A 21,359-nucleotide genomic window follows, 5' to 3' on the forward strand; every position below is an offset into this window, starting at 1 on the left:
ATTGCCAGCCACACGTCGAGCACGCGCGGTGGCCCAAGTCGATTGCCGCCCGCGATATGATCAGGCACTTGACGCTTCCAATTGAACAGCCCACAATGTCATTAGAATTTCAATCACTATCACTACTGCTCTCAGGCTCATTCGGGCGGTCATCGTCTGTCGAGCTCTCATCGTCACTCTCCTCGTCCTGCCGCTTCTTCACCGACCCACCCCGCATCAGCGCCATCTGCCCTGCCAAGGAGTCCTCCTCGGGATCTGAGATGTCGTCCTCCGCTGTGATGTCTTCAGAGTTCAACACCGACGCGTCGTCCACCTTCCACTGTATCGGTCACACAGTTCGTCAGTCAGGCCGACGATAGACAAACAATCCAGTGACAAACCATGATGTCCCTCGAGACCTCCTCGCCCACGAACGTGTCACTAATCAGGTACATCCTCCAGTGGAACAATCCCGGGGTCTGCGGCCCTTGGAATTGCTGCTTGTAGAAACGATACTGCGGGCCGACCGGAATGTCCGCAATCTTAATGGGTGGGACAGCCAGCTTGTTAGACCTGACATCCGCGAGCACTGCCCACCATCCCGGTCGACGATTCTGGTATACATAATCAGGCCTGCTCAAAGACGCACATTCACATAGATACTCACTGCAGGCCAGTAGGGCGCATGTGCCCAACTGATACTCGCTTGACCATCAGGAAGTTCCTCTGTATCCTTCTTACTCGCCAGGAACTCGTTCTCCCTTGCTTCCTCCGCCTTCCGGTCAGGCGCGGTACCATTCGCGCTTTTCTGTGCCGTCGGAGGCGATAAGCGCACCTTCAGGAGAAACGAAATGAACGCTGAAGGGGTGATGAACCGTTCTCCGAAGACCTTCAGCGACGCATCAAGAACCTCGACCTTCCCCCACTTCTCCGTGGCCTTTTTGATCTCCTCGACACGCTCATCTCCGTTCTTCTCGAGCGAGCTGATCAGATCCTCCATGTCACCTGCTTTCGGCGCGAGCTCCGCAGCCTCGGCCGGGCTGACACCAGGCAGCTGGGCAAGCTTGAGATTGTTCTGTCCAGGGACCAGAGCTTGAGCGAGGTACGCGTGCAGCCGCATCACAGAAAGTGTGGGCTGTAACCAGTTGCGCGAGATACTGATGTTGAGCATGGAGTTAAGCAGAGTTGGTGTCTGCAGCAGCAACTCGGCCTGTTCTGCGTGAAAGTGAGTACCGCGCTACCTCAAGTGCGGATGGGACGTACCTGCACGTAAAGACGAACTAGTCACTGGAAGTCGCAAGAGGTGTGCATACAGCAGAATGAACGCTCTGCGCCGACTCTCATGCTCCCCAGGCATCACCTCTGCCAACTTCCTCAATTCATCCCACTTGCCATCGAGCTTCCCCTTGATCTTCTTCTCGAGATCCAACAGCTCGCCCTCTTGCTTGGCGGTGTTCGCGCTTGACCGTTCCCACTCAAATGCTTTCCCAAGAGACCCCACGACCTCGTCGATGCCGGAATCTTCGGTCAGACTCTTGAAAAATGCAGCCGCACTGCGAGCGTTGACACCGTCCTTCGTCTTTTGCCGGTTACCAAACCACCACTTGCCCTGCACAGAGGCCGCGAGTTATGTTAAGCGCTTGGCAATGCGTACACCAAGATGCATAAATACGTACCACCATGGAGGGCAATCCGATGCCAAAGATGAGCCCATATGCTCCAAGAACCCAGATGTTGTTCCCACTCTCGACAATCCACTTTGGCAGAGCGATACCCATAGAGATCTCTTGCCGCCCATCTGGGTGGCCGTACAGCTCCCAGTTCTTGCGAATCGTCTCGTCCGTTAATCTATATGGTTATATAAGCATTATCCCTTGAGCCCTATGCAAGGGCTTGCCCCAGTCTCCCCAACGTCAGCAAGAACGAAGGACTTACGACTTATACGCTTTGGTGATCTCCACGAATTTGGCCTCAACAGCCTCTATCGTGTCATTAATTCCTAGCTTCACTTTGTCTGGATGGCTACGGGGAAGAATTATCATGACAAGTTCGGTATCAAGAGACCGGACAACTCACAATTTCCGAGACAACTTCTTGTAATGAGACTTGATAGCCTTTAAGTCGACACCCTGGCAGCAAGCATGTTAGGACAATTCGGAACAACAGGGCCATAATGAGAATACACACACTACGCAGACCAAGTATCTCGAAGGGGTCATAAACCTTGTTCTCCACCTCTGTCGTGGCAGCCTTGTACGCCAGGTACCCTGCCACGGTCCACCCAAGAAGAAGAAATACAGTTCTGCAAGACGAATGAGGCAAGTAACGAGAGAAAGAGACTGTACTATACACTCACTTTCGTGTGATCTTCGGTTTCAAGAACGATCCTCGTTCGCGCTTTCGTATGCTCGCCCGTCGTTCGACACATTGGATGCACTGGCAACCTGTTCTGACTTGCGGTTCTACAGGGTTGCGTCTCAGCACATGCCAGTCAGCATAGAGTTTCAGATGCGTACTCGATCGTGAAAGAGACGCGAGAGTGATGGGAATCAGGATGATGGAGAGGCAGGTGAGGAGAAAGTATGCGGCCATGTTGCCGGCCTCGTCATAGTTGTAGTTGGCCATGGCGGCCTATACACACAAGATAGACAGATGCACTGGAATTATACTTGATACAGAGGGCACGAGCAGGTAAGGAGAGGCGAGGAGACGAGCGGGGGCGGCGGGCGCGGAGGACACGTCGACGGAGGACAGAGAGTGAGGTGGCCACGCTAGCGCTCTCCGATCCTTTGCGGTTCAGTGCCGTGGGAATACTCTGCCATTTCCGGGCGCCGTACTATTATATTTGAGCTTCACGCCACAAGCTCCTGGATTTATCACTCCCTCCGACTCTGGTGGCCCGGAATGCGCATCAAGGTGGAAAGTGCCCCTCCTTTGCCACCAGTCAAGGCCTGGTTCAGCACCCATTCCGCTACGACTGTGCTCGAGCTCAAGTCGGTCCTCTGCGCCGACCTGCACGCGCTCCGAGACGATGGCATTCAAGGGCAAGACATCGCCCTCGTGCTGGACGACTTTGAGCTCTTGGACGCGAGTCCGATTGACGTTGTTAGGGATGGGGACTTAGTCGTGTAAGTGGCCTCGTCACTTCATGGTTCGCCGTTCCGTGAGAGCTCTCATAGTAGCCGGGCTGAACAGAATCAAGAGGAATCCGGCCACTCGTTCGCATAAGCGGAAAGCTCGTTCACCTTGTGTGTCCATCCATTGCATTGCATCTGTACGAAACTCATGTTTAATGACCAGCACCTGGTGTTGCACGAAAACGGACGAAACGCGCGTCCCTCCCTACCAAACCTCGACCAGCATCTCCCAGGCCTCGAGCAGTCAAACGACTGGTGTCCGAGTCTTCTGGACCGGAGTCCTCCAGTAGCTCCGGGTCCGAGTCCTCCAGTAGCTCCGGGTCCGAGTCAGACACCGAATCAGACTCGGAAACGGACTCATCTATATCGTCTGAGAGCTCCTCATCATCATCTTCAGCGAGCTCTGCACCATCCACCGAACCGTTTCATCTCTCAACGCGCAATGCGCAGATGCAGGCGCCCGCAACGTCTGCGCAATCTCATAAGGAGGGACCAAGTCAGGCGCGCACGTACGTTTGCCCTACAGTGTCTCAATATGCGTTGCCAGAATCTCATGTCCTACTGACAGTTCGTCTTTGACTGAGAATGTGCCTCCTGGCCTTGGCAAGCCCACCACACACAGCCGCAACCTCCGTCGCCGACGCAAGCGGATGTACGAGCGACTCGCAACCACAGCCGAGCCTGCTTCTGTAAACTCCATCCCGCTCGGCACCAGGGCGCAGACAGCAGAAATCGCGGGCACTCCTGTCATTGTCGAGAACCCGCAGCAACCAGCGGAACTGGCCGATGCTTCGATGGACGTAGCCCCGCGTACCTTCATGATGTCAAGCCTGCAGAACAAGAACAAAAAGAAGGGATTCAAAAAGGCCATGACGGCAGGCATTCCGGCAAAGGTTGTGTTTGCCACAGAAGACGGCACTGTAGATGCACCCGCTACCGAAGAGAACGCACAGCAGACGCCGCCGTCAGACAACACCGAGCAATACAAGTCATCCTTGATCAATTCCCACCTGGTCCCTCCATCCGAGAAGCAGGAGCTAGGACTATTGCCTTCTAATATGTTCGTGACGAGTGTGGATGTGGAGGAGGGAATGTCCAGAAAGCGGCGGAAGAGGAGGCAAGCGCTGTACAATCACGAACATGTGCCCGAGGAGGAGGACGAAGCGGTAAACGCTATCAGGTCCAACAAGGACCAACAGCACTCGGAGCGCCCTAGCTCCGATCTGCCTAACGCAGATACCATCAGCAAGAAATGGGATGCGCTGCCCAAGGTTCAGGAGCGCTCCCAGCTTACCGCAGGCAAGTTGGTCGCATGGAAGGCAAGTCACCCACGAGATCCATTGACGTCTCGTGTGCTGACATGACGTTGCGGTCCCACAGGAGCTCGGTCTCAATTATCAGACGTGCACGCCTGAGATGCTCACCCGCGTCGGACGCGTCGTCGGCGACGATGACCAACAGCGAGTCGTCATCGAGCGATATGACAATGAGGGACCCGAAGAGGTCGCGCCCGACAACCGGGATGGCGGCGTATCCGTTTTAGACTACGGGTCTCAGGAGTCACACGAGTGGAGGGAGATTGCGGAGGGAGATTGGCGGCTGGTGGACGAAGAAGCCCTCACTTCCGGCTGAGTAAAGCGCAGATCAATTACCATGCAGTCAGTCAGCTACCGGTGGCATTTGAAAATCTATCTACAACCCATTGAGGTATCATATGATGGGTATGGTGATCGTGATTGAATGATAATGATATCCAGAAGTAGTCTGTGGGTGATGGTGGCGTTGATGGTGTTCCAGAACACTGAGCAATGCATGTACAGGAAGGTCAGTGGAAATAACGGTGCGGGCTGGTGTTAATAACGAAGTAATGAGCAAACCATTGTAGCAGTGATGTACAGAACGATGCATCCAACGAGATTATCGAGAACGAACTTGAGCCGAGATTGTCCAGCAAATTATCGATGGTGTACTTGTTGACGTGTCGGTGCTCGAGCCGACTATGCTTTCACCACACGCTAGCCATGGGCCTCATGAAGACAACACGGTCCTTCGGAGGCAGTGGGAGCGGCTTCGCTGCGCGATTCGGCGCCCGGTCTGACGGCGTCGGAGGGAGCGGTCGGTTCAATGGCGATGGGCGCGGAATGTCTGGCAGCTCCTTTTGCGGCAGCGACGGCTCTGGAATCGGCGGCAGTGGTCGTCCGCCTGGCTTGACCACCGTGTTGAATATCGCAGCTGCCGACTGCGAGCGCATGTGGGGAGGCCGAGGGACCACATGAGAAGGCGTGTGCGACTCGACCCCGGGGCTCGGGGTTGCCACCTTCCTGATCGCAGCGGACGAGTGGGACCGGGAGGGATACACTTCCGCGAGATGCGCAGGGATCGCTAGAAGCCCGAAGCCGGGCCGCTCTTCATTCGAGTGCGCAGAGCAGAAGGGGTCGGAGAACGACCGGCTGGGGTGGTGACGCGAGCCGGGGAATCGCGGTGGGATGAGGTTGTGTGGTATCACAGGTATCTTGGGCTTTTCAGAGGGCGACTTGGCCCCGATGGACGGAGAGAACTCGAATGGTGCGAACGGGCCACGACCGTGAAAGTGCGCTTGCACACGAGCCTCGAACTCCTCCCGGGCGAACTGCGGTATTGTGAGGTCCCAGCCGAGGGTGGAGCAGAGATCGCGCTCCATCTGGCAGAGCTGCTGGATGCTGAACAGATCGCGGCCGACTGTTGTCCACGCCTTCATGTTGTAGTTGTCGTCGCATTGGATCTTGGCGGCGACCATGAACGCAGTGAGGAACAGACCGTAGGGATCCTTGTGTCTCGTACTTGGAGCGGTTTTCAGCAGACGATATAGCAGGTATAGCCCCGAATACAATACGAAAGTTGGTAGGCGGACACGGCCCTCGATGTGGGTGATGAAGGCATCCATTTTCGGCGCGACAGACTGCTGGATGGGTGATATCTCTGCGGGACGTGCGATCGATGGGAAGAAGTGCTCCATAAATCGGAGGGCATCCTTCACGGCCTTGCGTCGTTTTCCATCAGATTCCTGTCCGCGGAGTAGATATGAGGTGTTTCATAGGCTAGATGCTGCGTTCACTCACCATACCATACAGACTGTCCACAGTGGGACGTTCGGAAGGTTTAGACATGTTTTGTTGGTCTGGTTGTGTCTGACGCGACATGGGAGAGCTGCGGGCTTCGGAAAGCGTGAATAGCGGGTTCGTAGAGGAGAAAGACGGTGGGTTTATGTAGCCTGAGCAGTGGCTCTTCGAATACGCCGCGTGTATGGCCCAAGGGTGTTTGTTTTCGACGGCCGCGTCGGGATTGCCCACACACGAAGCAGTCGCGGAGTTGAAGGAGAGGCCACTAGCGGTGCCATGCTAAAAGAAGAAAGAAATAGATTGGCGAGGGCCACGGTGGCAAGAAGAATTCCGGGCAGAAAAGGAACAAGCCCGATCAGTAACATAATTGTCGCCGCGTGCCGGTGTCCTTGAGAGTGCGCGGCCAGTCCCCTGCAAGGGTTCCCTAGGTGACGTCGGCAGGACCCTTTCTCACGTGGCTCTGCGCACAGGCCCACACCCTGCTGCGCCTCTCTGCCGCACCTACGCGCAGACCGACCCACACAGGTCAACGCCGCAGCAGTGCTGCTGTGGCATTGCAATCCGACACTGTACAGCGCCAGGGCTCGATTTATTGCGGCACGACAGGGCTTTGACCGTTCCTTTTGCAGCCGTCTGACCACAGCTCAAAAATATGCTGACTCAAAAGCAGGCCACTGAGCCCGACGCCAGCAGATCAAGGCATCAATCGTGTCACAATTTGCTCCCGCTATTCCCGCGACACGACTTTCACGCGTGGCATCAGCACGTGATCGTGGCGCATACCAGCCCGGACATCGTGCACGTCGCCAGCGTCGCTTTTCCCACAACTTGTTCCGAAAAGCGCAGAGATGAATAGGCAAGACGACATCTCATCAGAATGTGCCTCCGCTGACTATCTTGCCGAGCAGGGGTCCTATCATTCTGGTCTGTTTGACCTCATCATTAGGCGGAGGAAGTACTGACATGCCCCTGATACTCGTAGGCAATAGATGAAGCAGAAGTGAGTGAGCTCGCCAATCACCCGATAACGTTGGCTTTTATCAATCCCCATGATTAGTATCTTCTAGATCAGATGGTGCTGTTCTTCTATCCAACGTTTGGAAAGGCTGATTCACGGCGTTTTGTCTATCTGTAGCCGCCTCCTTCATCAGATGAGGATGCAATGGTCACAAAGTTGCGACAGCGCCTCAGAGATCTTCTCACTAACCTTAGATCTGGCGCAGAGGGTACGGGCCACTCGGCGACGTCGTAGTCACTCGCCGTTAGTACGAGACAATGTATGTTGAATGATGTCCATGAATCGTTGTGAAGCAGGACAACAAACGTCTCTCAATCTGCTTGCATACGTTCTCCCTGTCGTTGCTGATTGGTCGCTCTACGACCTAATCACAGACCAGACGAGCACTGCACTCTCCTCTCCGCCCGGGACACTATGTTCGCGAAGGGCGCAGCGCTCATTTCGATTCCTTCACGTCGATCAGCTTTGCCTCCACCCGGACTACGCCTTTTTGAAACACTTCCCTACTCCACAGCGCGTTTCAGCTCTGTGGCGAACGACAGAACCTCTGTCCGTTGCGATATGGTATCACGCCCTTCTCTTGCTGTCCTATTTGTAGGTTGAATATCATGAACCCAGATCCAGGCGAGAGTAAGCCAGCCCGTAGGGAGAGCTGCGTCTGCTTCTCTTCGTCGACTCGGACAGCGAATCCGAACATGAGAGAAGTAGCTGTGATGCTGGATGCGCCACTAGATATTTCTGATTACATCCAAAGACGGCAGTATGCGCGCCGTTGGCGCTGTTATTCTTTCTCGAGGAGCCTCAACTTTTCGTCTTTGAATATCTTATGAAGTATCATCTGATCACGACCTTGACGAATACGAGTTCATTTCAGCCGGGGAAATGAAACAATATTGGGCCAAGACGTTCGCTTCAGCGCTCGTAGATGAGTCCGAACGAACGAGTTGGTCGTGAATCGGGAGTCGGGCGCTTATGAAGGCTCCGATGGCGAGCTGGGACAAATATGGCAAGTGAGTTGGTTCAAGCCCAGGGCACACTCATTCACCTCAGCCGCCACCACGACTGAGGCAGGTCAGCAACAAGCAAGTACTCAACAGCAAGACAAACCACATTCTTTACTAGCACACAGGCCGCAGGTCGGACCTCAGAACCAGAAATTCGCCATGTCTCAACTACCGTACCTCGCTGCATCTCCCAACACGGCCGACGACACGTTCAGGTCACCATTCACGAGGCCTCATCGACATGGCCCACTACTTCTTGCACCAGAGCCACCAACTCACATCATTATATCCAAGGCTAGACTGCCGGCATGCAAGCCTGCCTCGGGCAACCGTCCGAACATGCCAAACGCATGTAATCCGGCGAAATACGAAGCACAGACCAGAACGCTAGCCGGAACTAACGCTAATGGAGGATCTAGGGTTCCCGTTCCTTCCAAGAAAGCTCGCGATAGCGTCCGCGTTGAACCGTCAGGAAGAAGATCGACGGATAACGCAGTTGCTCATACGCTGCTTCGGCGACGTAACACGTCCATAGTAGGGCCCACTCCCGTCATGGCCTCGCGCTACAAGGGCAGTACTCACACATCGGTACGTTAAGTGTGAATTGTCCGTGGTGTAGCATTTGATGGAGGTTGCTCCTGAAGCTTTCGGCCAATTCTAAGCCCGCTGGACGAGTCTCAGAAAACATTTTAACGTGCACAGACTATCGATTTCCTTCCACGGATGCCAATCTTGGTAATGGGATTCTGCAAAGAAACGTAACTACTATACCATCTTCTGGACAAGACCTCGTACAGCAAATCCGAGACTCGTTGGCACTCCCATCACATCGGACGGACGCCTCGTTGGAACGCTACCATCCGTTCTCGGAATGGCCTGACAACTCGACGGCGATCTCCTCAACAGACACGCAAGATCCAGTGGTAGACAGCACCAGCTACCGCCCTTATCGTGCCTTTCACGAGAGCATCCGCTTCGGCAGGACGAGCCATAATCCCGACATTCTCGTCCGGCAGGTTCAGGAAATGTCGGCCGTGGCAACAACCGCCAGGAAGAGAGCAAAGACAGCTTCCGAAGGCTGGAAGTTCCCGCTTCGAACGGAGGATCGAATTCTGACGTCTGGAAGCGAGCGTCCTCCCAGACGGCATGCAATCTACGCACAAGAAGGCATCAAATTTCCCTCATACCAGGAGAACAGTTATGATTCCCCGCATGTTCTTCGATTGCCTGCTCGTCCTCTTATCGCATTCGGCCGTAAACCTTCGCGGTGCAAGTCATCCAGCGTTGGAGAGAACAGTCGCAGCATCGGAGTAGCGCCTCCAAGGCACGACGGGTACCAGTCCGCAAAGGCTAGCGACAGAAGCAAAGCATGCTCCCAAGGCATTCCTCGCATTGTTTTAGGAGATCTAGACATCAATTGCATCGAATTGCTCCCATCGAAGACGGTGTCTGACTCACCTCCCGATCTGGCCTATTCCCTCCAAGTTCCTGCTGGCGACACCGATCGGGTCTTGCTCCTTCCGTGCGCACCTCTAATCGTCAAGAAACGAAGACCTCAAGACCCACTGGATGCGGTTATCACAGCAGGACTAGCAGCTGCTGAAGATAAGAAGAGTGGAGCTGTTATTAAGCTTCAAGAACACGCAATCGTGCGCGGGTTGACGGGGGAACTCGACGCAGCAATCTTGAGCTGGAAAAACATAATTTTCTGACCTAAGTTCTTTTCCCATCTTCGTATCGTGTCCTATCAGTCGATGGAAGACTCGTAGATGTGCTACGACGTCGAGAATGAGCATCATCCTGGCAATGACATGTTCCGTCTACATATTTTGTTGTGCTGAATGCACCAGATAGTGCAATGTAGAACAATTCAACATGCATTGGTGGCAGTAATAGAACAATCCTGACTTGTAAATTCCAATTCACCGTCATTACATAAGCAAGCATTCTTTGTGGCCCTTTCCTTAATTGGTGGCCTCCTCACGCACGCCTTGCGCGTGGACATGCAAACTCGCTAGCCATCTTTGTCCGCGCCTCCATGATGGTTCGAGCAAATCCCACTCAGACTCCGGCCCGAGACTCGCCGCGGTCATCGGAATCGCCAGCGCCCGCCGGCGTGCAGGGCGACCTCGAGTCCGAACTCGTGGGCCTTGTGCATGCGCTGTACAATCTCGGGACTACAGTGGTCAACGACCTCGCGAAGGAGAAGGAGCGGATGGGGGGAACCAAGCAGGTGGGAGCGCATGTGTAAGTGGTTCTCGCACGGTCGCTGTGGGACACTGTTCATGGATCATGGGGGCGATTGGATGCAGGAACGACGTGATCGACCACCTTGCCACGATAGACGACATGGCTCAACATGTGCACACCATGATACCTATCCAGGTACTTCAGGACATAGACAGCGCTCGCAACCCGCTCGTGTTGACGAGGGAGCGGATCGAGCGCGCTGCCTCCGAGAACCAGTTCATGAACGGGAAGATCCAGGCGGTAGACGTGGGTGTTGAATCCTGTGCAGGGAGACGCACGCTGAATGTCTTGGAGCAGGAATACCGCAAACATCTGGACGAGATGTTGAGCCAGAATTTTCCGGAGCTCACTCAATATCTGTCAGAGCCTCAGCCGGCCGAGGCGATGCGGATCGACGCAGTGCACTTGGAGGAGCAAGAGCAGAGCTCGCTGAACGGTCACGTTTGAATCAATACGTATGTCATTGTAAGTTCTTCGGAATACAACTGAGGTCCGCCACTCATGCAATCTTGCAGTGGCCTAATGACGGCACCTCTGTCTGCAAGTGAACCTCGGCTACCGAATGATGGACGCTAGGGCCCTCACAGCGTGTTCAGCTCGACAGCGTCGCCTGACTCATTGCCAGGCTGATCATTAATATGTGCTCAAGCCTCATGCCAGTGGCTAGAGTGAACAGGACAAAAGAGGTCACTCACCGCAGACATGAACGCATTTGCGACCGTTATTTAATGACACTAAATTGTAATTGTCTGCCTTTTTGGGAAATAAAGTTGCTTAATTAGGGCATAGTGTTGCATAGGTCACAGTTTAGAACACATTTTCAGAGCATTTGCAGCGGGAATAAATGCCTTCATGCCTGCAGTGACTCATTCTATGAACGCTGCATTTTATCGCGTGCTGCCGCTGCTCGGCCGCATCTCACGCGCTACCGTAGAGGCAGGATCTCGGCATCGGATTGAGAAGCCATTGATTATTGGTTGCTGGCTTTGCTATGGTGTCATCTATAATATTGACTGACCTGTACGTAGTAGAGACCGAGATCATTGCTTCGGGTGTACGCACGGAGGGACCCAGCCGGGAGCTTCGTACGCTTCGATGTGCTTCTTAGTTAATGACCGAACAGGCTGACCAACAACCGCTGCCCGATATGACGCGGCTTATTACGGGAATTAATGAAAGCGTTACCATGGTTTCAATCATGTGCGCGAAGGTTTGAATGGAACCGTTCACAGCATCATGCATCGAGCCGCAGTAGCAACGCCATTGATCATCCAGAAATACGTTTGTTGTGTTATTGGCACGCTCATAGTCCAAAATATATGCGTCTCGCAGATGGGGAGTGGCAGCCAACTTGGATGTGGCTGAGACGCGTCGGAGTTTTAGAAGACCAATCGGAGAAGCAGTTGCGTTGGAATCTCACGGGAAAGGATCTGCAGCAGCGAAACTCCGCTGATCGGTTGCCCGGCTGAGTTTCATTGGACGTCGATGGGCGCTAATCCTCCGCGGTCTTGTTGGCTGTCCTCCTCCTCATGGTCTTGTTCTATGCCGTTCCCCTTCCCTCGTATCGCCTTGTTTCTCGACCTTTAGTACACGTTGTTTCTGGCTGCCGTATTCCTTGTTCAGCCTGAAAATATCTGTACGATCCTTTTCGTGAGAATCAAGATTTACGACCGAGGATTCGAAGCCACCTTTGCTTCGCCTCGTCCTTCTCCTTCCGCAGCGGCCGACGCCCTCATTCTTGCACGCCGATGTCTACATTCCTCGATGCCTACAACGCCCTCTCGCCCTCCTCACCGCGGTCCGATGTGTCCTCCGTCTTGCAGTCAATAACTGATGGCATGCCTATTTCGCTTTGCTCGGTCGACGCATCGCTAATTCTCCCAGCAGCATTCTCGTCCCAGATTGATGCCTCCCATCGCAAGCAACTCGTTCAAACGATCATTGATGACCTCACGAAATGTGGCAATGGGAACGGCAAAAAGGGCAGATTGTGTTCGAAAGGCAAGTAGTCGGGTGCTGTGCGGCAGTGCCTAGCATTTCCTCAGAGCTGATCCTGGGACCCTTCACGTTCAGATGCGTATCCCGCGCTTGCTGCTGTGAAGGCGCTCGGCAAGGACCCTGCCGGCTCGGAGATCATCGCTACGCCTGCCAATCTCTCTGCACTTCTCTCTCTATCGCAATCATTCAAAGATAATGCAGACGCTTCGAACGAAGCACTGAGATGCATAGCTAATGCTCTGCTGCTTATCAGCAATGCACGCGAGACATTCATTCAGAAGTCGATTGGCGGTGGAGAGGCTGCATTGGAGATGCTTGAGGTGTGTTCAATGTTTTATCGACATTGGTTTTGGCTCAGAACGAGCGCCGCAGAAGTCCACAAATCCGGAACGTATATTTCTTGCATCCCGAATTCTCTTCCTTTGCACAGCATCCCTGGCCTCTGGAGGGGACTTCATCAAGATGCTGGTCGAGAGCAAACCCTCGGGTCATCCCGGTAACATCATTGAGGTTGTCAATGCCAAGCTAGATAGTTTGTCAAGAAGTATTATGAACGGTGCCAAGTTATCACGAGAAGCTATGACCGATCTACTAAAGCTCACATTTAATCTGTTGGCACATTACCCCAAGGTACATCACACTGTTGTTGCGCCATTAGCATCACTCTGATGTCTGCAGATTGCAAGCGACGCCCAAGAGATCTCCGCCAAAAGCGAGGGTGAAGCAGAAGTGATGGGCGACCGCTGGAGCGACCGGCTGGATGGGTATGCACCTTGCACGACATCCACCTATGCGCATTATCTCACCGTGCATGTTAGCTTTCTTCCTCCTCTTCTGCGAACATTCTTGACCCTTCCCCCGACATTCCCTTCGCCCCTTTCCGCTCCCACAACACACGTAATTCATAATCTCATCGCAATCCCTGTCACTCCCTCCCTACACACCAAGTGGTTCCCTGCCGCCGCGTCACCGCGCTCGTCAAAGGGCCGCGACTCTCCGCTGCCCTCACCTGGCAGTAGCAGCGGAAGCAACAGCGGCTCGCCAACGTTGGGACCCGCGAAAGACGTAAAGCACAGCGCGTTTGACCGCGCCTTCTCCGCGCTCGCGGCAGGACGGCGCTCGCTCTCCCTTACTCGTTCGGGCTCTCCCCAGCTGAGCCCCCCAGCAGATGTCCTCCTGCGCGCGTACGACCTGCTTGACGTATCGTTGGCGCATTATCTCCCCGGCGCGGTCGACCCAGACGACAGCAGCGTGCGCGAACGGTGCAGGAAGCAGGGTGAGACACTGGATGACGTCTTGCCTCCGCTTGTGCTGCTGATCGGGAAGCTCTGCACGGCGGACGAGGGCGCGCGGACGCGAATGCGCGAGTGGATCCTCCCGGCGGATTTGGATCGAACGTCGCCCTTGGAGGGCAGGGCGGATATGCTAGGCCGGTCTTTGCGTTTGCTGGCGTCCGTGCACCATACGAAGCTCAAGATGGCCACGGGCGAGATGCTCTATGCCGTGTGCGACTCGGATGGTATGTGTTTGTCTTGCTTGGTGTTTTCTGTAGCTGATGAAGCTTGGTCGTACAGCGAGTCTCCTGGCATCTTACGTCGGCTACGGCAATGTCGCAGGTTTCCTCTTTCACAAGGGCATCACAGGCCAGCCGTCGCGTGTCTCCAACTCGACCGTGCCAAGTACGACGCCCTCAGGTGCTCCCATCAATCCCATCACGGGAGTCGTAGAGACGCCAAAACCGGAAATTGATATGACAGACGAGGAAAAGGAACGCGAGGCGGAGAAGCTATTTGTCCTCTTCGACCGCCTCGAGAAGAGTGGTGCTATTCAACCCGGTCAGAATCCCATCCGCAAGGCGGCGGCGGAGGGCAAGCTGGGATGAATGGGATACTGTGATGCAGAGATCATGCTCGCTTGACCATTCATAATCTTATTGCCATGTTCTCACTGGGTACACGCGTTCTTGACGTTACTAATTGTTGTTTGTTTCTTTTCATCCGTTTACTGTCGCCGTGACGTCGAATACCCCGCCGATTGTCTGTAATACCGTATATGTTCGCTCTATAATGTCTCAATATATATACCAATGCTCGTCATCCTCATTTCTTGAGCGAGAGGAAGCCCCAAAGAGGTATTCGTACATTTTGCAAGAGAAGCACATGGGTAAAAAAGTAGCGGCATAGATCAAGCATCAATCCGTTAAGAATAGAGAACGCCGAACAGCAAGGAAATAGCAAGCAGGAGGGGCCATTGATCCTAGTCGAACGTAACCTTCCTGCCTTCAGCAGCAGCGATGGCACCGTTGCGAGCGCCTCCGCGGCTACCAAAACCACCGCCACGTCCACGTCCCCGATCACCTCCACGACCACGACCACCACCTCGTCCACCAAAGCCCTGTTGTGGATAGTGAGTCAATACCATATCGGCAGAAATGCATGAAAGTGACTTACACGGCCGCCTCCACGACCACCCCTGTCACCAAAGCCGCCGCGGCCTCCACCAAACCCTCCTCCTCCTCGACCTCCACCAAACCCTCCTCGGCCTCCACCGCGGCCGCCGCTGTTAGGGTCCCGCGGTTGCGAATAATCGATCCTGACCGCCCTGCCGTCGATCTCAGTCCCACTACCGCCCTCGAACGCCTTCTTCGCAGATTCGATGTCCAAGAACTCGACATAGCCGAAACCCTTAGGCTTGCCAGTCTCGCGATCCGTCGGCAGACGCACGCTCTTCACGTCACCATACTCACCAAATATTTCCCACACCTGGTCTTCCGTGGTGTTCCAGCTGAGGTTGCCGAGGAATAGCGTGCTCGACGGCGGGCTCGCCTTATCGCCGAACGCACTCGCGCGCGCATCGCGCCTCGTGCTCTGGTCCTTCTCCGCGCTCCTGTCAATGTTGACTGGCCGGCCGTCGATCTCCTTTCCGTTGAGCTTAAGCGCGGCCTCCACAGCTTCGGCGGTGGTGAACGCGACGTATGCAAACCCGCGCGACCTGCCCGTGTTCCGATCCATCTGCACGCGCGCAGAGACAACCTCGCCGCACTCCTGGAACTCCTGGGCGAGCCAGTCATTGTCGACGTTCCATGAAAGCCGGCCTACGAAGATCGTCTTGCTCTGTGCAAATTCGTCGGAGGTGGCAGCGTCGCCGTTAGCAATCTTGGGCTTTTTTGCGGGAGCGGACGAATCGTCATTCGCCTTACGCTTGCCTGATGGACATGTAATATGAGCGGGTGATATATTCGACATGCCTGATGTCAATCGAAGCTCACCAGTCGTCACTTCGATTGCAGTCGCATCCCCCATTTCAACGTCTTCATCGCCGCCTGATTCCGATCCTGAATCAGACGACTCCTCATCTTCGGCGCTGCTCCCATTGCCCTTTTTCTGTGAAGCAGTCTTGGCCGGGGAAGTCTTAACTGGCACAGCTTTTTTGGGAGCTTCGTCTTCGTCCTCTGAGCTCTCCTCGTCGCTATCGCTACCACTCTTTTCGGCCTTGGCGGGTGACCCCTTCGCCCCTCCCATCTTCGCGATGACAGAAGCAACCTTCTTAGGGGCTTTCTCCTCATCCGAACTCTCGCTTTCGCTTGATGAAGATGAGCCCTTCTTGGCAGCTGCCTTCACCTGTGCTTCCTTCGGCTTCTCTTCCTCGTCAGAGTCGGAACCCAACTCGGACGATGACGAGCCAGCTACACCCTTCGCGGTTGCAGCAACAGTCTGCTTCTGGGGGCTGGCAGGGGCAGCAGTTTTTTTTGGCTTTTCATCCTCGGATTCGTCCTCGGAAGACTCCTCACTTGAATCGGCAGCCTTATCCTGAAACTTTTCGCTATCAAATGAGCGAGATGATCAGAGCCTATTACATACCTTGCCGTTTGCTTGTGCATTCTTGGCTGGCTCCTCATCAGAGCTGGACAAGAAACCGGACGAAGAAATCCCCCTGGCCTTGGCCTGAGAAGCCAGTGAACAAACATGAGAGAAGACTCCTGTCTGGAAGCAAATGAAAACATACGTTCTTTGCCTGGGCTTTTGGCGCTGATTTTTCCTCGTCCTCACTCTCCGAAGAGCCCTCGTCGCTGCTCTCCTGTTTTTTTTTTGAATGCTTCGAGTTCTATTTACATTGATGAATCCTCGTAAAACTTCCGACCCACGGTGTGATGGGTAGACTACGACATACCTGAGCCTTCGCCGCAGTCTCCTTCGAGGAGATTGATTTCTTGGGAGCCGCGGCCTCCTTCACGGGCGCGGTCTTTGCCGACGCCTTCGAAGACTTCTTCTCGACCTTCTTGCTTGCTTTTTTCTCTGCGGATTTGGCCATCGCGACGAAAAGGATGCGAGAGCTGAGAGGTTGAGAGAAGCGGGGAACTGGAGTACAGAACCGGAAAATTTCCGAAAATGCAAAGCTGGGAACGGCCGCGGGCACTCGGCAAACACCGACTCCATCTATGGGCGCTTCAGCGCTCATGCTGCTGCTTACAGTGCAGAGAGATCTACCAGGCCATCTCCCTCGACATTACACTCGTTCTCGCGGTACAACGTGTCGAAGAGCATGGACGTCGACGTCGTCGTTCTCGGGACTGGACTGACAGAGTCGATTACAGCCGCGTAAGCATCGTGCCATCCGATGCCGAATCCGTCTGAAACTGGTCCTCAGCGCACTCTCCAAGGCAGGCTTCAAGGTCGCTCACATCGACGCCAATCCTTATTACGGCGGTGACGACGCCTCTTTAACTCTCGACGAGCTGATTGACTGGGCTGATCGACACACATCTCAACCTGATGCCCTCGACAACGCGTATACCTCCGCGCAGCGAGCACGATTCGCCTCTATCACTCATTCCTCTTCCTCTCTTCCTCAGTCTAGGCAGTATTCGCTCTCACTCGCACCGAGCATCATTCCATCCATCGGCCCTCTCATAGATGCTCTCGTTGCGTCCGGTGTCTCCCGCTATGGTGGCTTCAAACTCCTCGAGAAGGTCGCACTCTACGCCGCCCCAGGCAAGGTGCGGCATGTGCCCGGCAGCAAGGAAGACGTCTTTAAGAGCAAGGAGCTGTCTCTGCTAGACAAAAGGAGACTCATGCGCTTCCTAACGTTTGCTGCGGGCGAGTTCGAAGGCAGTAAGGAGCTCGAGGGCAAAGTTGACGTGCCTTTCTTCGGCTTCCTGCGTGAGACGTTCTCGCTCGAAGACCGGACTGCTGGGGCGATCGCCTACGCATTGGCGTTCTGCAATTCTGCGCTAGGTATCATACAAATGCATTCTTTTAGATTGGCCTGGGGTTCACCTCCGCGCGCCAGATCCTACGTTACCAGCACTCCAGCGCATTCGCAGATATCTCCGTTCAACAGGACGATACGGACCATCTCCGTTTCTCTTAGGTCATTATGGTGGATTAGGCGAGATCGCTCAGGGTTTCTGCCGCACTTCCGCCGTAAATGGTGCCACGTATATCCTTGGTCGACAGATAGCCTCCCTCGATAAGAAGGTCTCTGACGAAGTCATCACCTCGTCCAGTGGCCAGCGACACAAGGTTGAGCTTCATGACCTCGAGGAGAAACTTATATGTGATGTTGTTGTCTCGCCTTTGGACTACCTTCCTTCCGATATCGACGCAACAACAGTGCCTTCACTTGGCCCGACACCCACTTATCCAGTGGCAAGATGCATAGCAATAATCGACCGGCCATTATCTTTTACAACCCCCGATGCCACGACTGAAAACCCGTCAGAACCAATATCTGATGATGGTGCAGATTCATCGCGGGAAAGGGAGAAGGCAGAGGAGATGGCCGAGGAGGCGAAAGAAGAAGTAGATACTGCGCTTCTCGTGTTTCCTCCATCTACTCTGCCGGAGAATTCAGGTGAAGTCGCAGTGAATGTGCTGATCACCGGTGAAGGCAGCATGTCGGCTCCTCGAGGCAAATGTATGACATGTGCGAATTACTGCGACAATTCCTTACTGATTCCGCTGTTTAGGGATACTGTACATTACGATGCCTTTGCTTGACGCAAGCACAGCAACACCAGACGAGCTGCTCAGCCCGTACTTGGACGCAACGCTTAGTCTAGCGACTCCGCCACCAGGTGACGGCGCTCCGGTCCAAGCGCTTTTCACTCTATTCTACATTCAGCATCCGCCTAGTCAGCCTGCTCAGAAGCTCGAAGCAGCCGCCAACGCTACTGTCCTTGTAACACCGACATGCTCGCCCGTTTTGCCCGAGCAAGGTGATTTGGCCACGGTCAATGCGGAGAGCGTCTTCTTCAAGACGGTAGAGATGTTGAAGGCATGTGGGCGGTGTCCTCGGCGGAAAGAGGGCGATGAGGTGGTTTCTGGAGACGTCTGGGAGATCGAGTCTTTCTGGCCACCGCTGGACATAGTGGACGATCCATCGGAGGACTGGTAGCAACGGTCGTGCAAGCGCGGTGGCGTATCTTTTTGCATGCCCCCTGTTTGCTTGTGGACGTTTCCGCCATGAGTTTGCCTCGCATGTCGGGTCGAGTCGACTCTGTTGTGCTCTATGATCGCCTCGACCGAGATCGTAGCGACCCGCTACGTTCATGCTGCATCTTAACATATGTGGGTGTATTGAGTAGCTTCCATGTATGAACACGAGTATTTTTTTAAGCATTGCACTGCTTAATACATGCGGTTATATCTGCAATGAGTACGGACATGGTGTAGTCGGTTGATGGGAGAGCAGGCCTGGTCGACTCTCGATCGGACGCAGTGTCCGAAGTGCCATCCAGAGCCGGCCATGTCCTCCCTCGATTTCTCTGGCCCTCCCTCCGCTAACCTTCGACTGACTTCTCCGTCGACCTGCGCTCGTGCGCCTCGCCATCTACACACGCTCCTCTGCAATCTCCGAGTGAGAAACTTTCCTAGCGGAACAGCTTTATAGCTTCGCGTTCGTACTGTAGGTGCTGCATCACTAGTAGACCCCCCACACCTTGCACACTGTGACTTAGACCGTAGACTTAGAGCGGGGGCTTAGACTGACACCACCCGCACACGACACCCACACCTATGCAGCCCACGCTACGTCTCTGTGCAGCAGGCACCGGCCGCCTGCGCCCGCCCCTCATCCACTTCCTCGGCAAGCGGCAGTGGCCATCCAGTACGCCCCTCCTCGCGCTTATCCCGTGCAGAATCAATTCATGACTCTGCAGCCCCAGACCAACCCCATGCCCATCCATGCGCATCGTCAGATGTCAAGGCGTCGTTTGACAGCTTTGTGAAGAAGTTCCAGGCGTCAAGATCGGCGAGCACGGGTGCGACATCGAGCGCGGTGCCGGCGTCGGCGGGTAAAGGCACGAACGCGCAAGTGTTCCAGGAGTTTTGGGAGGCTCCGGAGAAGCTTTGGAAACATGACCTGGAGGAATGGGAGATTGAACTTATTGCGGTACGTTCACATTTAAGCTGCTTTTTGTAGATGGAATGGTGAATGCTGACGTCGTGCTCTTCGACAGACGGGAGGTGCCTCGAGATTCTAGTCGACGAACGTACAAGGCTGTGGACATGGATACTTGTAGTTTTAATGAAATGCATTGCTGCTCTCATCCTTTGCTTCGACAGAATATTATCAGACCGTGCCGCACAGAAGCTTGGAAGTACCAGTGAGAATGTGGTCCAGTAATACATGTACATCAGTCCTTCTCTGCATACGCCATGAGGTGCTGCTCTATTTCGGCCTCATCCATGACGCGCCACTGTCCCCGCGTCTTCAGGTTCTCCTCTTCCGCGTCCGACACAATCCCAATCTCGACTTCTCCTGGCTTGAAATCAGTCGCATGCACGGTCGACAGCGCCTCGATGGCCATCTTGACATCTGGTCAATCCTCGCACTAGCATAGCCTAGGAATGAGCACGTACCTCGATAACCTCGGCCCTGCCCAATGTCTTGCCTGCGGCTACCGCGTCTTCCGCACCCCGTCCTGAGTCGAGTTTCTTCCATTTCTTCTCGAGGTGGTTCATCGCCTCCTGCTGTTTCTGGCCGGCAGCCGTCGCATGGTAGCCAACGAAGTAGCCTGCCGGGTCGAGCTTGAAGCATTGCGGGCCGTATTCCGGGTCAGTGCCGATGACGATCATCGCTTGACAATCGTCAGAGCTGCATTCGCGGGAACTGGGATGCAGCACGTACAGATACCGAGTGGCCGCATCGCAGCGCGTTGCGTGTACACTTGATTGATGTTGGCGAGCCGTCGCGCCAGTGCGTCGGGTGTGATCTCGTAGCCGTATTTATATCGGAATTCTGCAGCTTCTGAGCGTGCCCGATTCACTTGAGCGCGGGCATCGGCTGTGAGTAAAAGCAGAACGAGCTGGATTAGCTAGGACTCGGTGGAAGTGATGTTCAATCGCACCAATTAGACCAGTCATGACACAGCCAATCGTCGGTGATATACTGAAGAGATGTGTGACTGTAGAAGCATCAAGTAGCTTATCCTGGAGAAACAAGACTTGCGAGATGAGCATCGGCAAGCGGAGTCATGGCGTGCACGGCATACGTACGGGAACCTTCTTCTGTGTGATCACGACGGCGGTATCCTTTCCTCGCACGGAGATTGCAGTGTGCCCAGAGCCTGAGATGGCCTTAAACGCATACTCTACAACGGCCGTCAGTCCGCTTCACGGTCGGGTCGATACCCCACTATGCGTACGCACCGACTTGATAGAGTCGTCCCTCTGGTGAGAAGACGGTGAGATATCTATGCAGTCTTCATCAGACAGTATCAATGCAAGCACAAAGTCTGGTTATACCGGTCATAAGAAGTTCTGGACATGACGGTGTATGTGGGGAAGGGGAGAGCTTGAAGCAAGAGAGCGAGGACGCGCAAGTCAGGCGCCTATACGCGACCACGCAGACGCGTTCCGCGATCACACTTGCC

The 21,359-nt window shown here is 54.6% G+C and overlaps 13 protein-coding genes across 13 annotated transcripts; 7 read left to right on the plus strand and 6 right to left on the minus strand.

Annotated features, from left to right (window-relative positions):
* Positions 1–88: 88 nt before the first annotated feature.
* LAESUDRAFT_669586 (uncharacterized protein) lies at positions 89–2,632 on the minus strand. Its single transcript, XM_040905404.1, has 10 exons — positions 2,496–2,632; positions 2,336–2,441; positions 2,167–2,281; positions 2,056–2,108; positions 1,915–2,001; positions 1,656–1,827; positions 1,243–1,588; positions 647–1,194; positions 381–593; positions 89–319 (listed from the first exon to the last, which is right to left on the minus strand). Exons 1-10 carry the CDS (start codon positions 2,602–2,604, stop codon positions 110–112), a joined length of 1,959 nt encoding a protein of 652 aa, XP_040770706.1. The 5' UTR covers positions 2,605–2,632; the 3' UTR covers positions 89–109.
* A 251-nt stretch (positions 2,633–2,883) lies between these two features.
* Positions 2,884–4,748, plus strand: LAESUDRAFT_754192 (uncharacterized protein; the record flags this gene model as incomplete). Its single annotated transcript, XM_040911856.1, has 5 exons — positions 2,884–3,107; positions 3,175–3,227; positions 3,280–3,625; positions 3,685–4,423; positions 4,497–4,748. 5 exons carry the CDS (start codon positions 2,884–2,886, stop codon positions 4,746–4,748), a joined length of 1,614 nt encoding a protein of 537 aa, XP_040770707.1.
* A 186-nt stretch (positions 4,749–4,934) lies between these two features.
* Positions 4,935–6,580, minus strand: LAESUDRAFT_34130 (uncharacterized protein). The gene is made up of 2 exons (XM_040902089.1): positions 6,215–6,580; positions 4,935–6,159 (listed from the first exon to the last, which is right to left on the minus strand). Exons 1-2 carry the CDS (start codon positions 6,293–6,295, stop codon positions 5,122–5,124), a joined length of 1,119 nt encoding a protein of 372 aa, XP_040770708.1. The 5' UTR covers positions 6,296–6,580; the 3' UTR covers positions 4,935–5,121.
* An 848-nt stretch (positions 6,581–7,428) lies between these two features.
* Positions 7,429–8,188, minus strand: LAESUDRAFT_719529 (uncharacterized protein). Its single transcript, XM_040907651.1, has 2 exons — positions 7,607–8,188; positions 7,429–7,491 (listed from the first exon to the last, which is right to left on the minus strand). The coding sequence occupies exon 1, from the start codon at positions 7,927–7,929 to the stop codon at positions 7,753–7,755; it is 177 nt and encodes a 58-aa protein (XP_040770709.1). The 5' UTR covers positions 7,930–8,188; the 3' UTR covers positions 7,429–7,491; positions 7,607–7,752.
* Positions 8,189–8,395: 207 nt separating this feature from the next.
* On the plus strand, positions 8,396–9,948 carry LAESUDRAFT_710248 (uncharacterized protein; the record flags this gene model as incomplete). Its single annotated transcript, XM_040906748.1, has 2 exons — positions 8,396–8,824; positions 8,881–9,948. The coding sequence occupies 2 exons, from the start codon at positions 8,396–8,398 to the stop codon at positions 9,946–9,948; spliced, it is 1,497 nt and encodes a 498-aa protein (XP_040770710.1).
* A 329-nt stretch (positions 9,949–10,277) lies between these two features.
* Positions 10,278–10,858, plus strand: LAESUDRAFT_631563 (uncharacterized protein; the record flags this gene model as incomplete). The annotated part of the gene is made up of 3 exons (XM_040903403.1): positions 10,278–10,483; positions 10,549–10,732; positions 10,784–10,858. Coding segments are annotated over 3 exons (465 nt in total), but the record flags the coding sequence as incomplete, so codon positions are not given.
* A 1,237-nt stretch (positions 10,859–12,095) lies between these two features.
* LAESUDRAFT_34602 (uncharacterized protein) lies at positions 12,096–14,631 on the plus strand. The gene is made up of 7 exons (XM_040902106.1): positions 12,096–12,322; positions 12,374–12,487; positions 12,560–12,804; positions 12,857–13,114; positions 13,163–13,248; positions 13,303–14,003; positions 14,059–14,631. Exons 1-7 carry the CDS (start codon positions 12,235–12,237, stop codon positions 14,364–14,366), a joined length of 1,800 nt encoding a protein of 599 aa, XP_040770712.1. The 5' UTR covers positions 12,096–12,234; the 3' UTR covers positions 14,367–14,631.
* A 264-nt stretch (positions 14,632–14,895) lies between these two features.
* On the minus strand, positions 14,896–15,729 carry LAESUDRAFT_639317 (RNA-binding domain-containing protein; the record flags this gene model as incomplete). Its single annotated transcript, XM_040903537.1, has 1 exon — positions 14,896–15,729. One exon carries the CDS (start codon positions 15,727–15,729, stop codon positions 14,896–14,898), a length of 834 nt encoding a protein of 277 aa, XP_040770713.1.
* LAESUDRAFT_34637 (uncharacterized protein) lies at positions 15,601–16,443 on the plus strand. Its single transcript, XM_040902108.1, has 2 exons — positions 15,601–15,709; positions 15,774–16,443. The coding sequence occupies exons 1-2, from the start codon at positions 15,706–15,708 to the stop codon at positions 16,295–16,297; spliced, it is 528 nt and encodes a 175-aa protein (XP_040770714.1). The 5' UTR covers positions 15,601–15,705; the 3' UTR covers positions 16,298–16,443.
* LAESUDRAFT_719533 (uncharacterized protein) lies at positions 16,180–17,241 on the minus strand (the record flags this gene model as incomplete). Its single annotated transcript, XM_040907652.1, has 1 exon — positions 16,180–17,241. A coding segment is annotated over exon 1 (350 nt), but the record flags the coding sequence as incomplete, so codon positions are not given.
* LAESUDRAFT_639316 (FAD/NAD(P)-binding domain-containing protein) lies at positions 17,027–18,880 on the plus strand (the record flags this gene model as incomplete). Its single annotated transcript, XM_040903536.1, has 4 exons — positions 17,027–17,082; positions 17,132–17,718; positions 17,774–18,400; positions 18,453–18,880. The coding sequence occupies 4 exons, from the start codon at positions 17,027–17,029 to the stop codon at positions 18,878–18,880; spliced, it is 1,698 nt and encodes a 565-aa protein (XP_040770716.1).
* A 620-nt stretch (positions 18,881–19,500) lies between these two features.
* LAESUDRAFT_754199 (uncharacterized protein) lies at positions 19,501–19,967 on the plus strand (the record flags this gene model as incomplete). Its single annotated transcript, XM_040911857.1, has 3 exons — positions 19,501–19,591; positions 19,644–19,876; positions 19,944–19,967. 3 exons carry the CDS (start codon positions 19,501–19,503, stop codon positions 19,965–19,967), a joined length of 348 nt encoding a protein of 115 aa, XP_040770717.1.
* LAESUDRAFT_719534 (20S proteasome subunit) lies at positions 19,747–21,310 on the minus strand. The gene is made up of 8 exons (XM_040907653.1): positions 21,232–21,310; positions 21,136–21,179; positions 20,983–21,077; positions 20,835–20,916; positions 20,615–20,770; positions 20,347–20,564; positions 19,944–20,294; positions 19,747–19,876 (listed from the first exon to the last, which is right to left on the minus strand). Exons 1-7 carry the CDS (start codon positions 21,252–21,254, stop codon positions 20,121–20,123), a joined length of 792 nt encoding a protein of 263 aa, XP_040770718.1. The 5' UTR covers positions 21,255–21,310; the 3' UTR covers positions 19,747–19,876; positions 19,944–20,120.
* Positions 21,311–21,359: the final 49 nt, after the last annotated feature.

Source organism: Laetiporus sulphureus (genome assembly GCF_001632365.1).
Source record: "Laetiporus sulphureus 93-53 unplaced genomic scaffold LAESUscaffold_1, whole genome shotgun sequence".
In the NCBI taxonomy this organism is placed as follows: Eukaryota; Fungi; Basidiomycota; class Agaricomycetes; order Polyporales; family Laetiporaceae; genus Laetiporus; species Laetiporus sulphureus.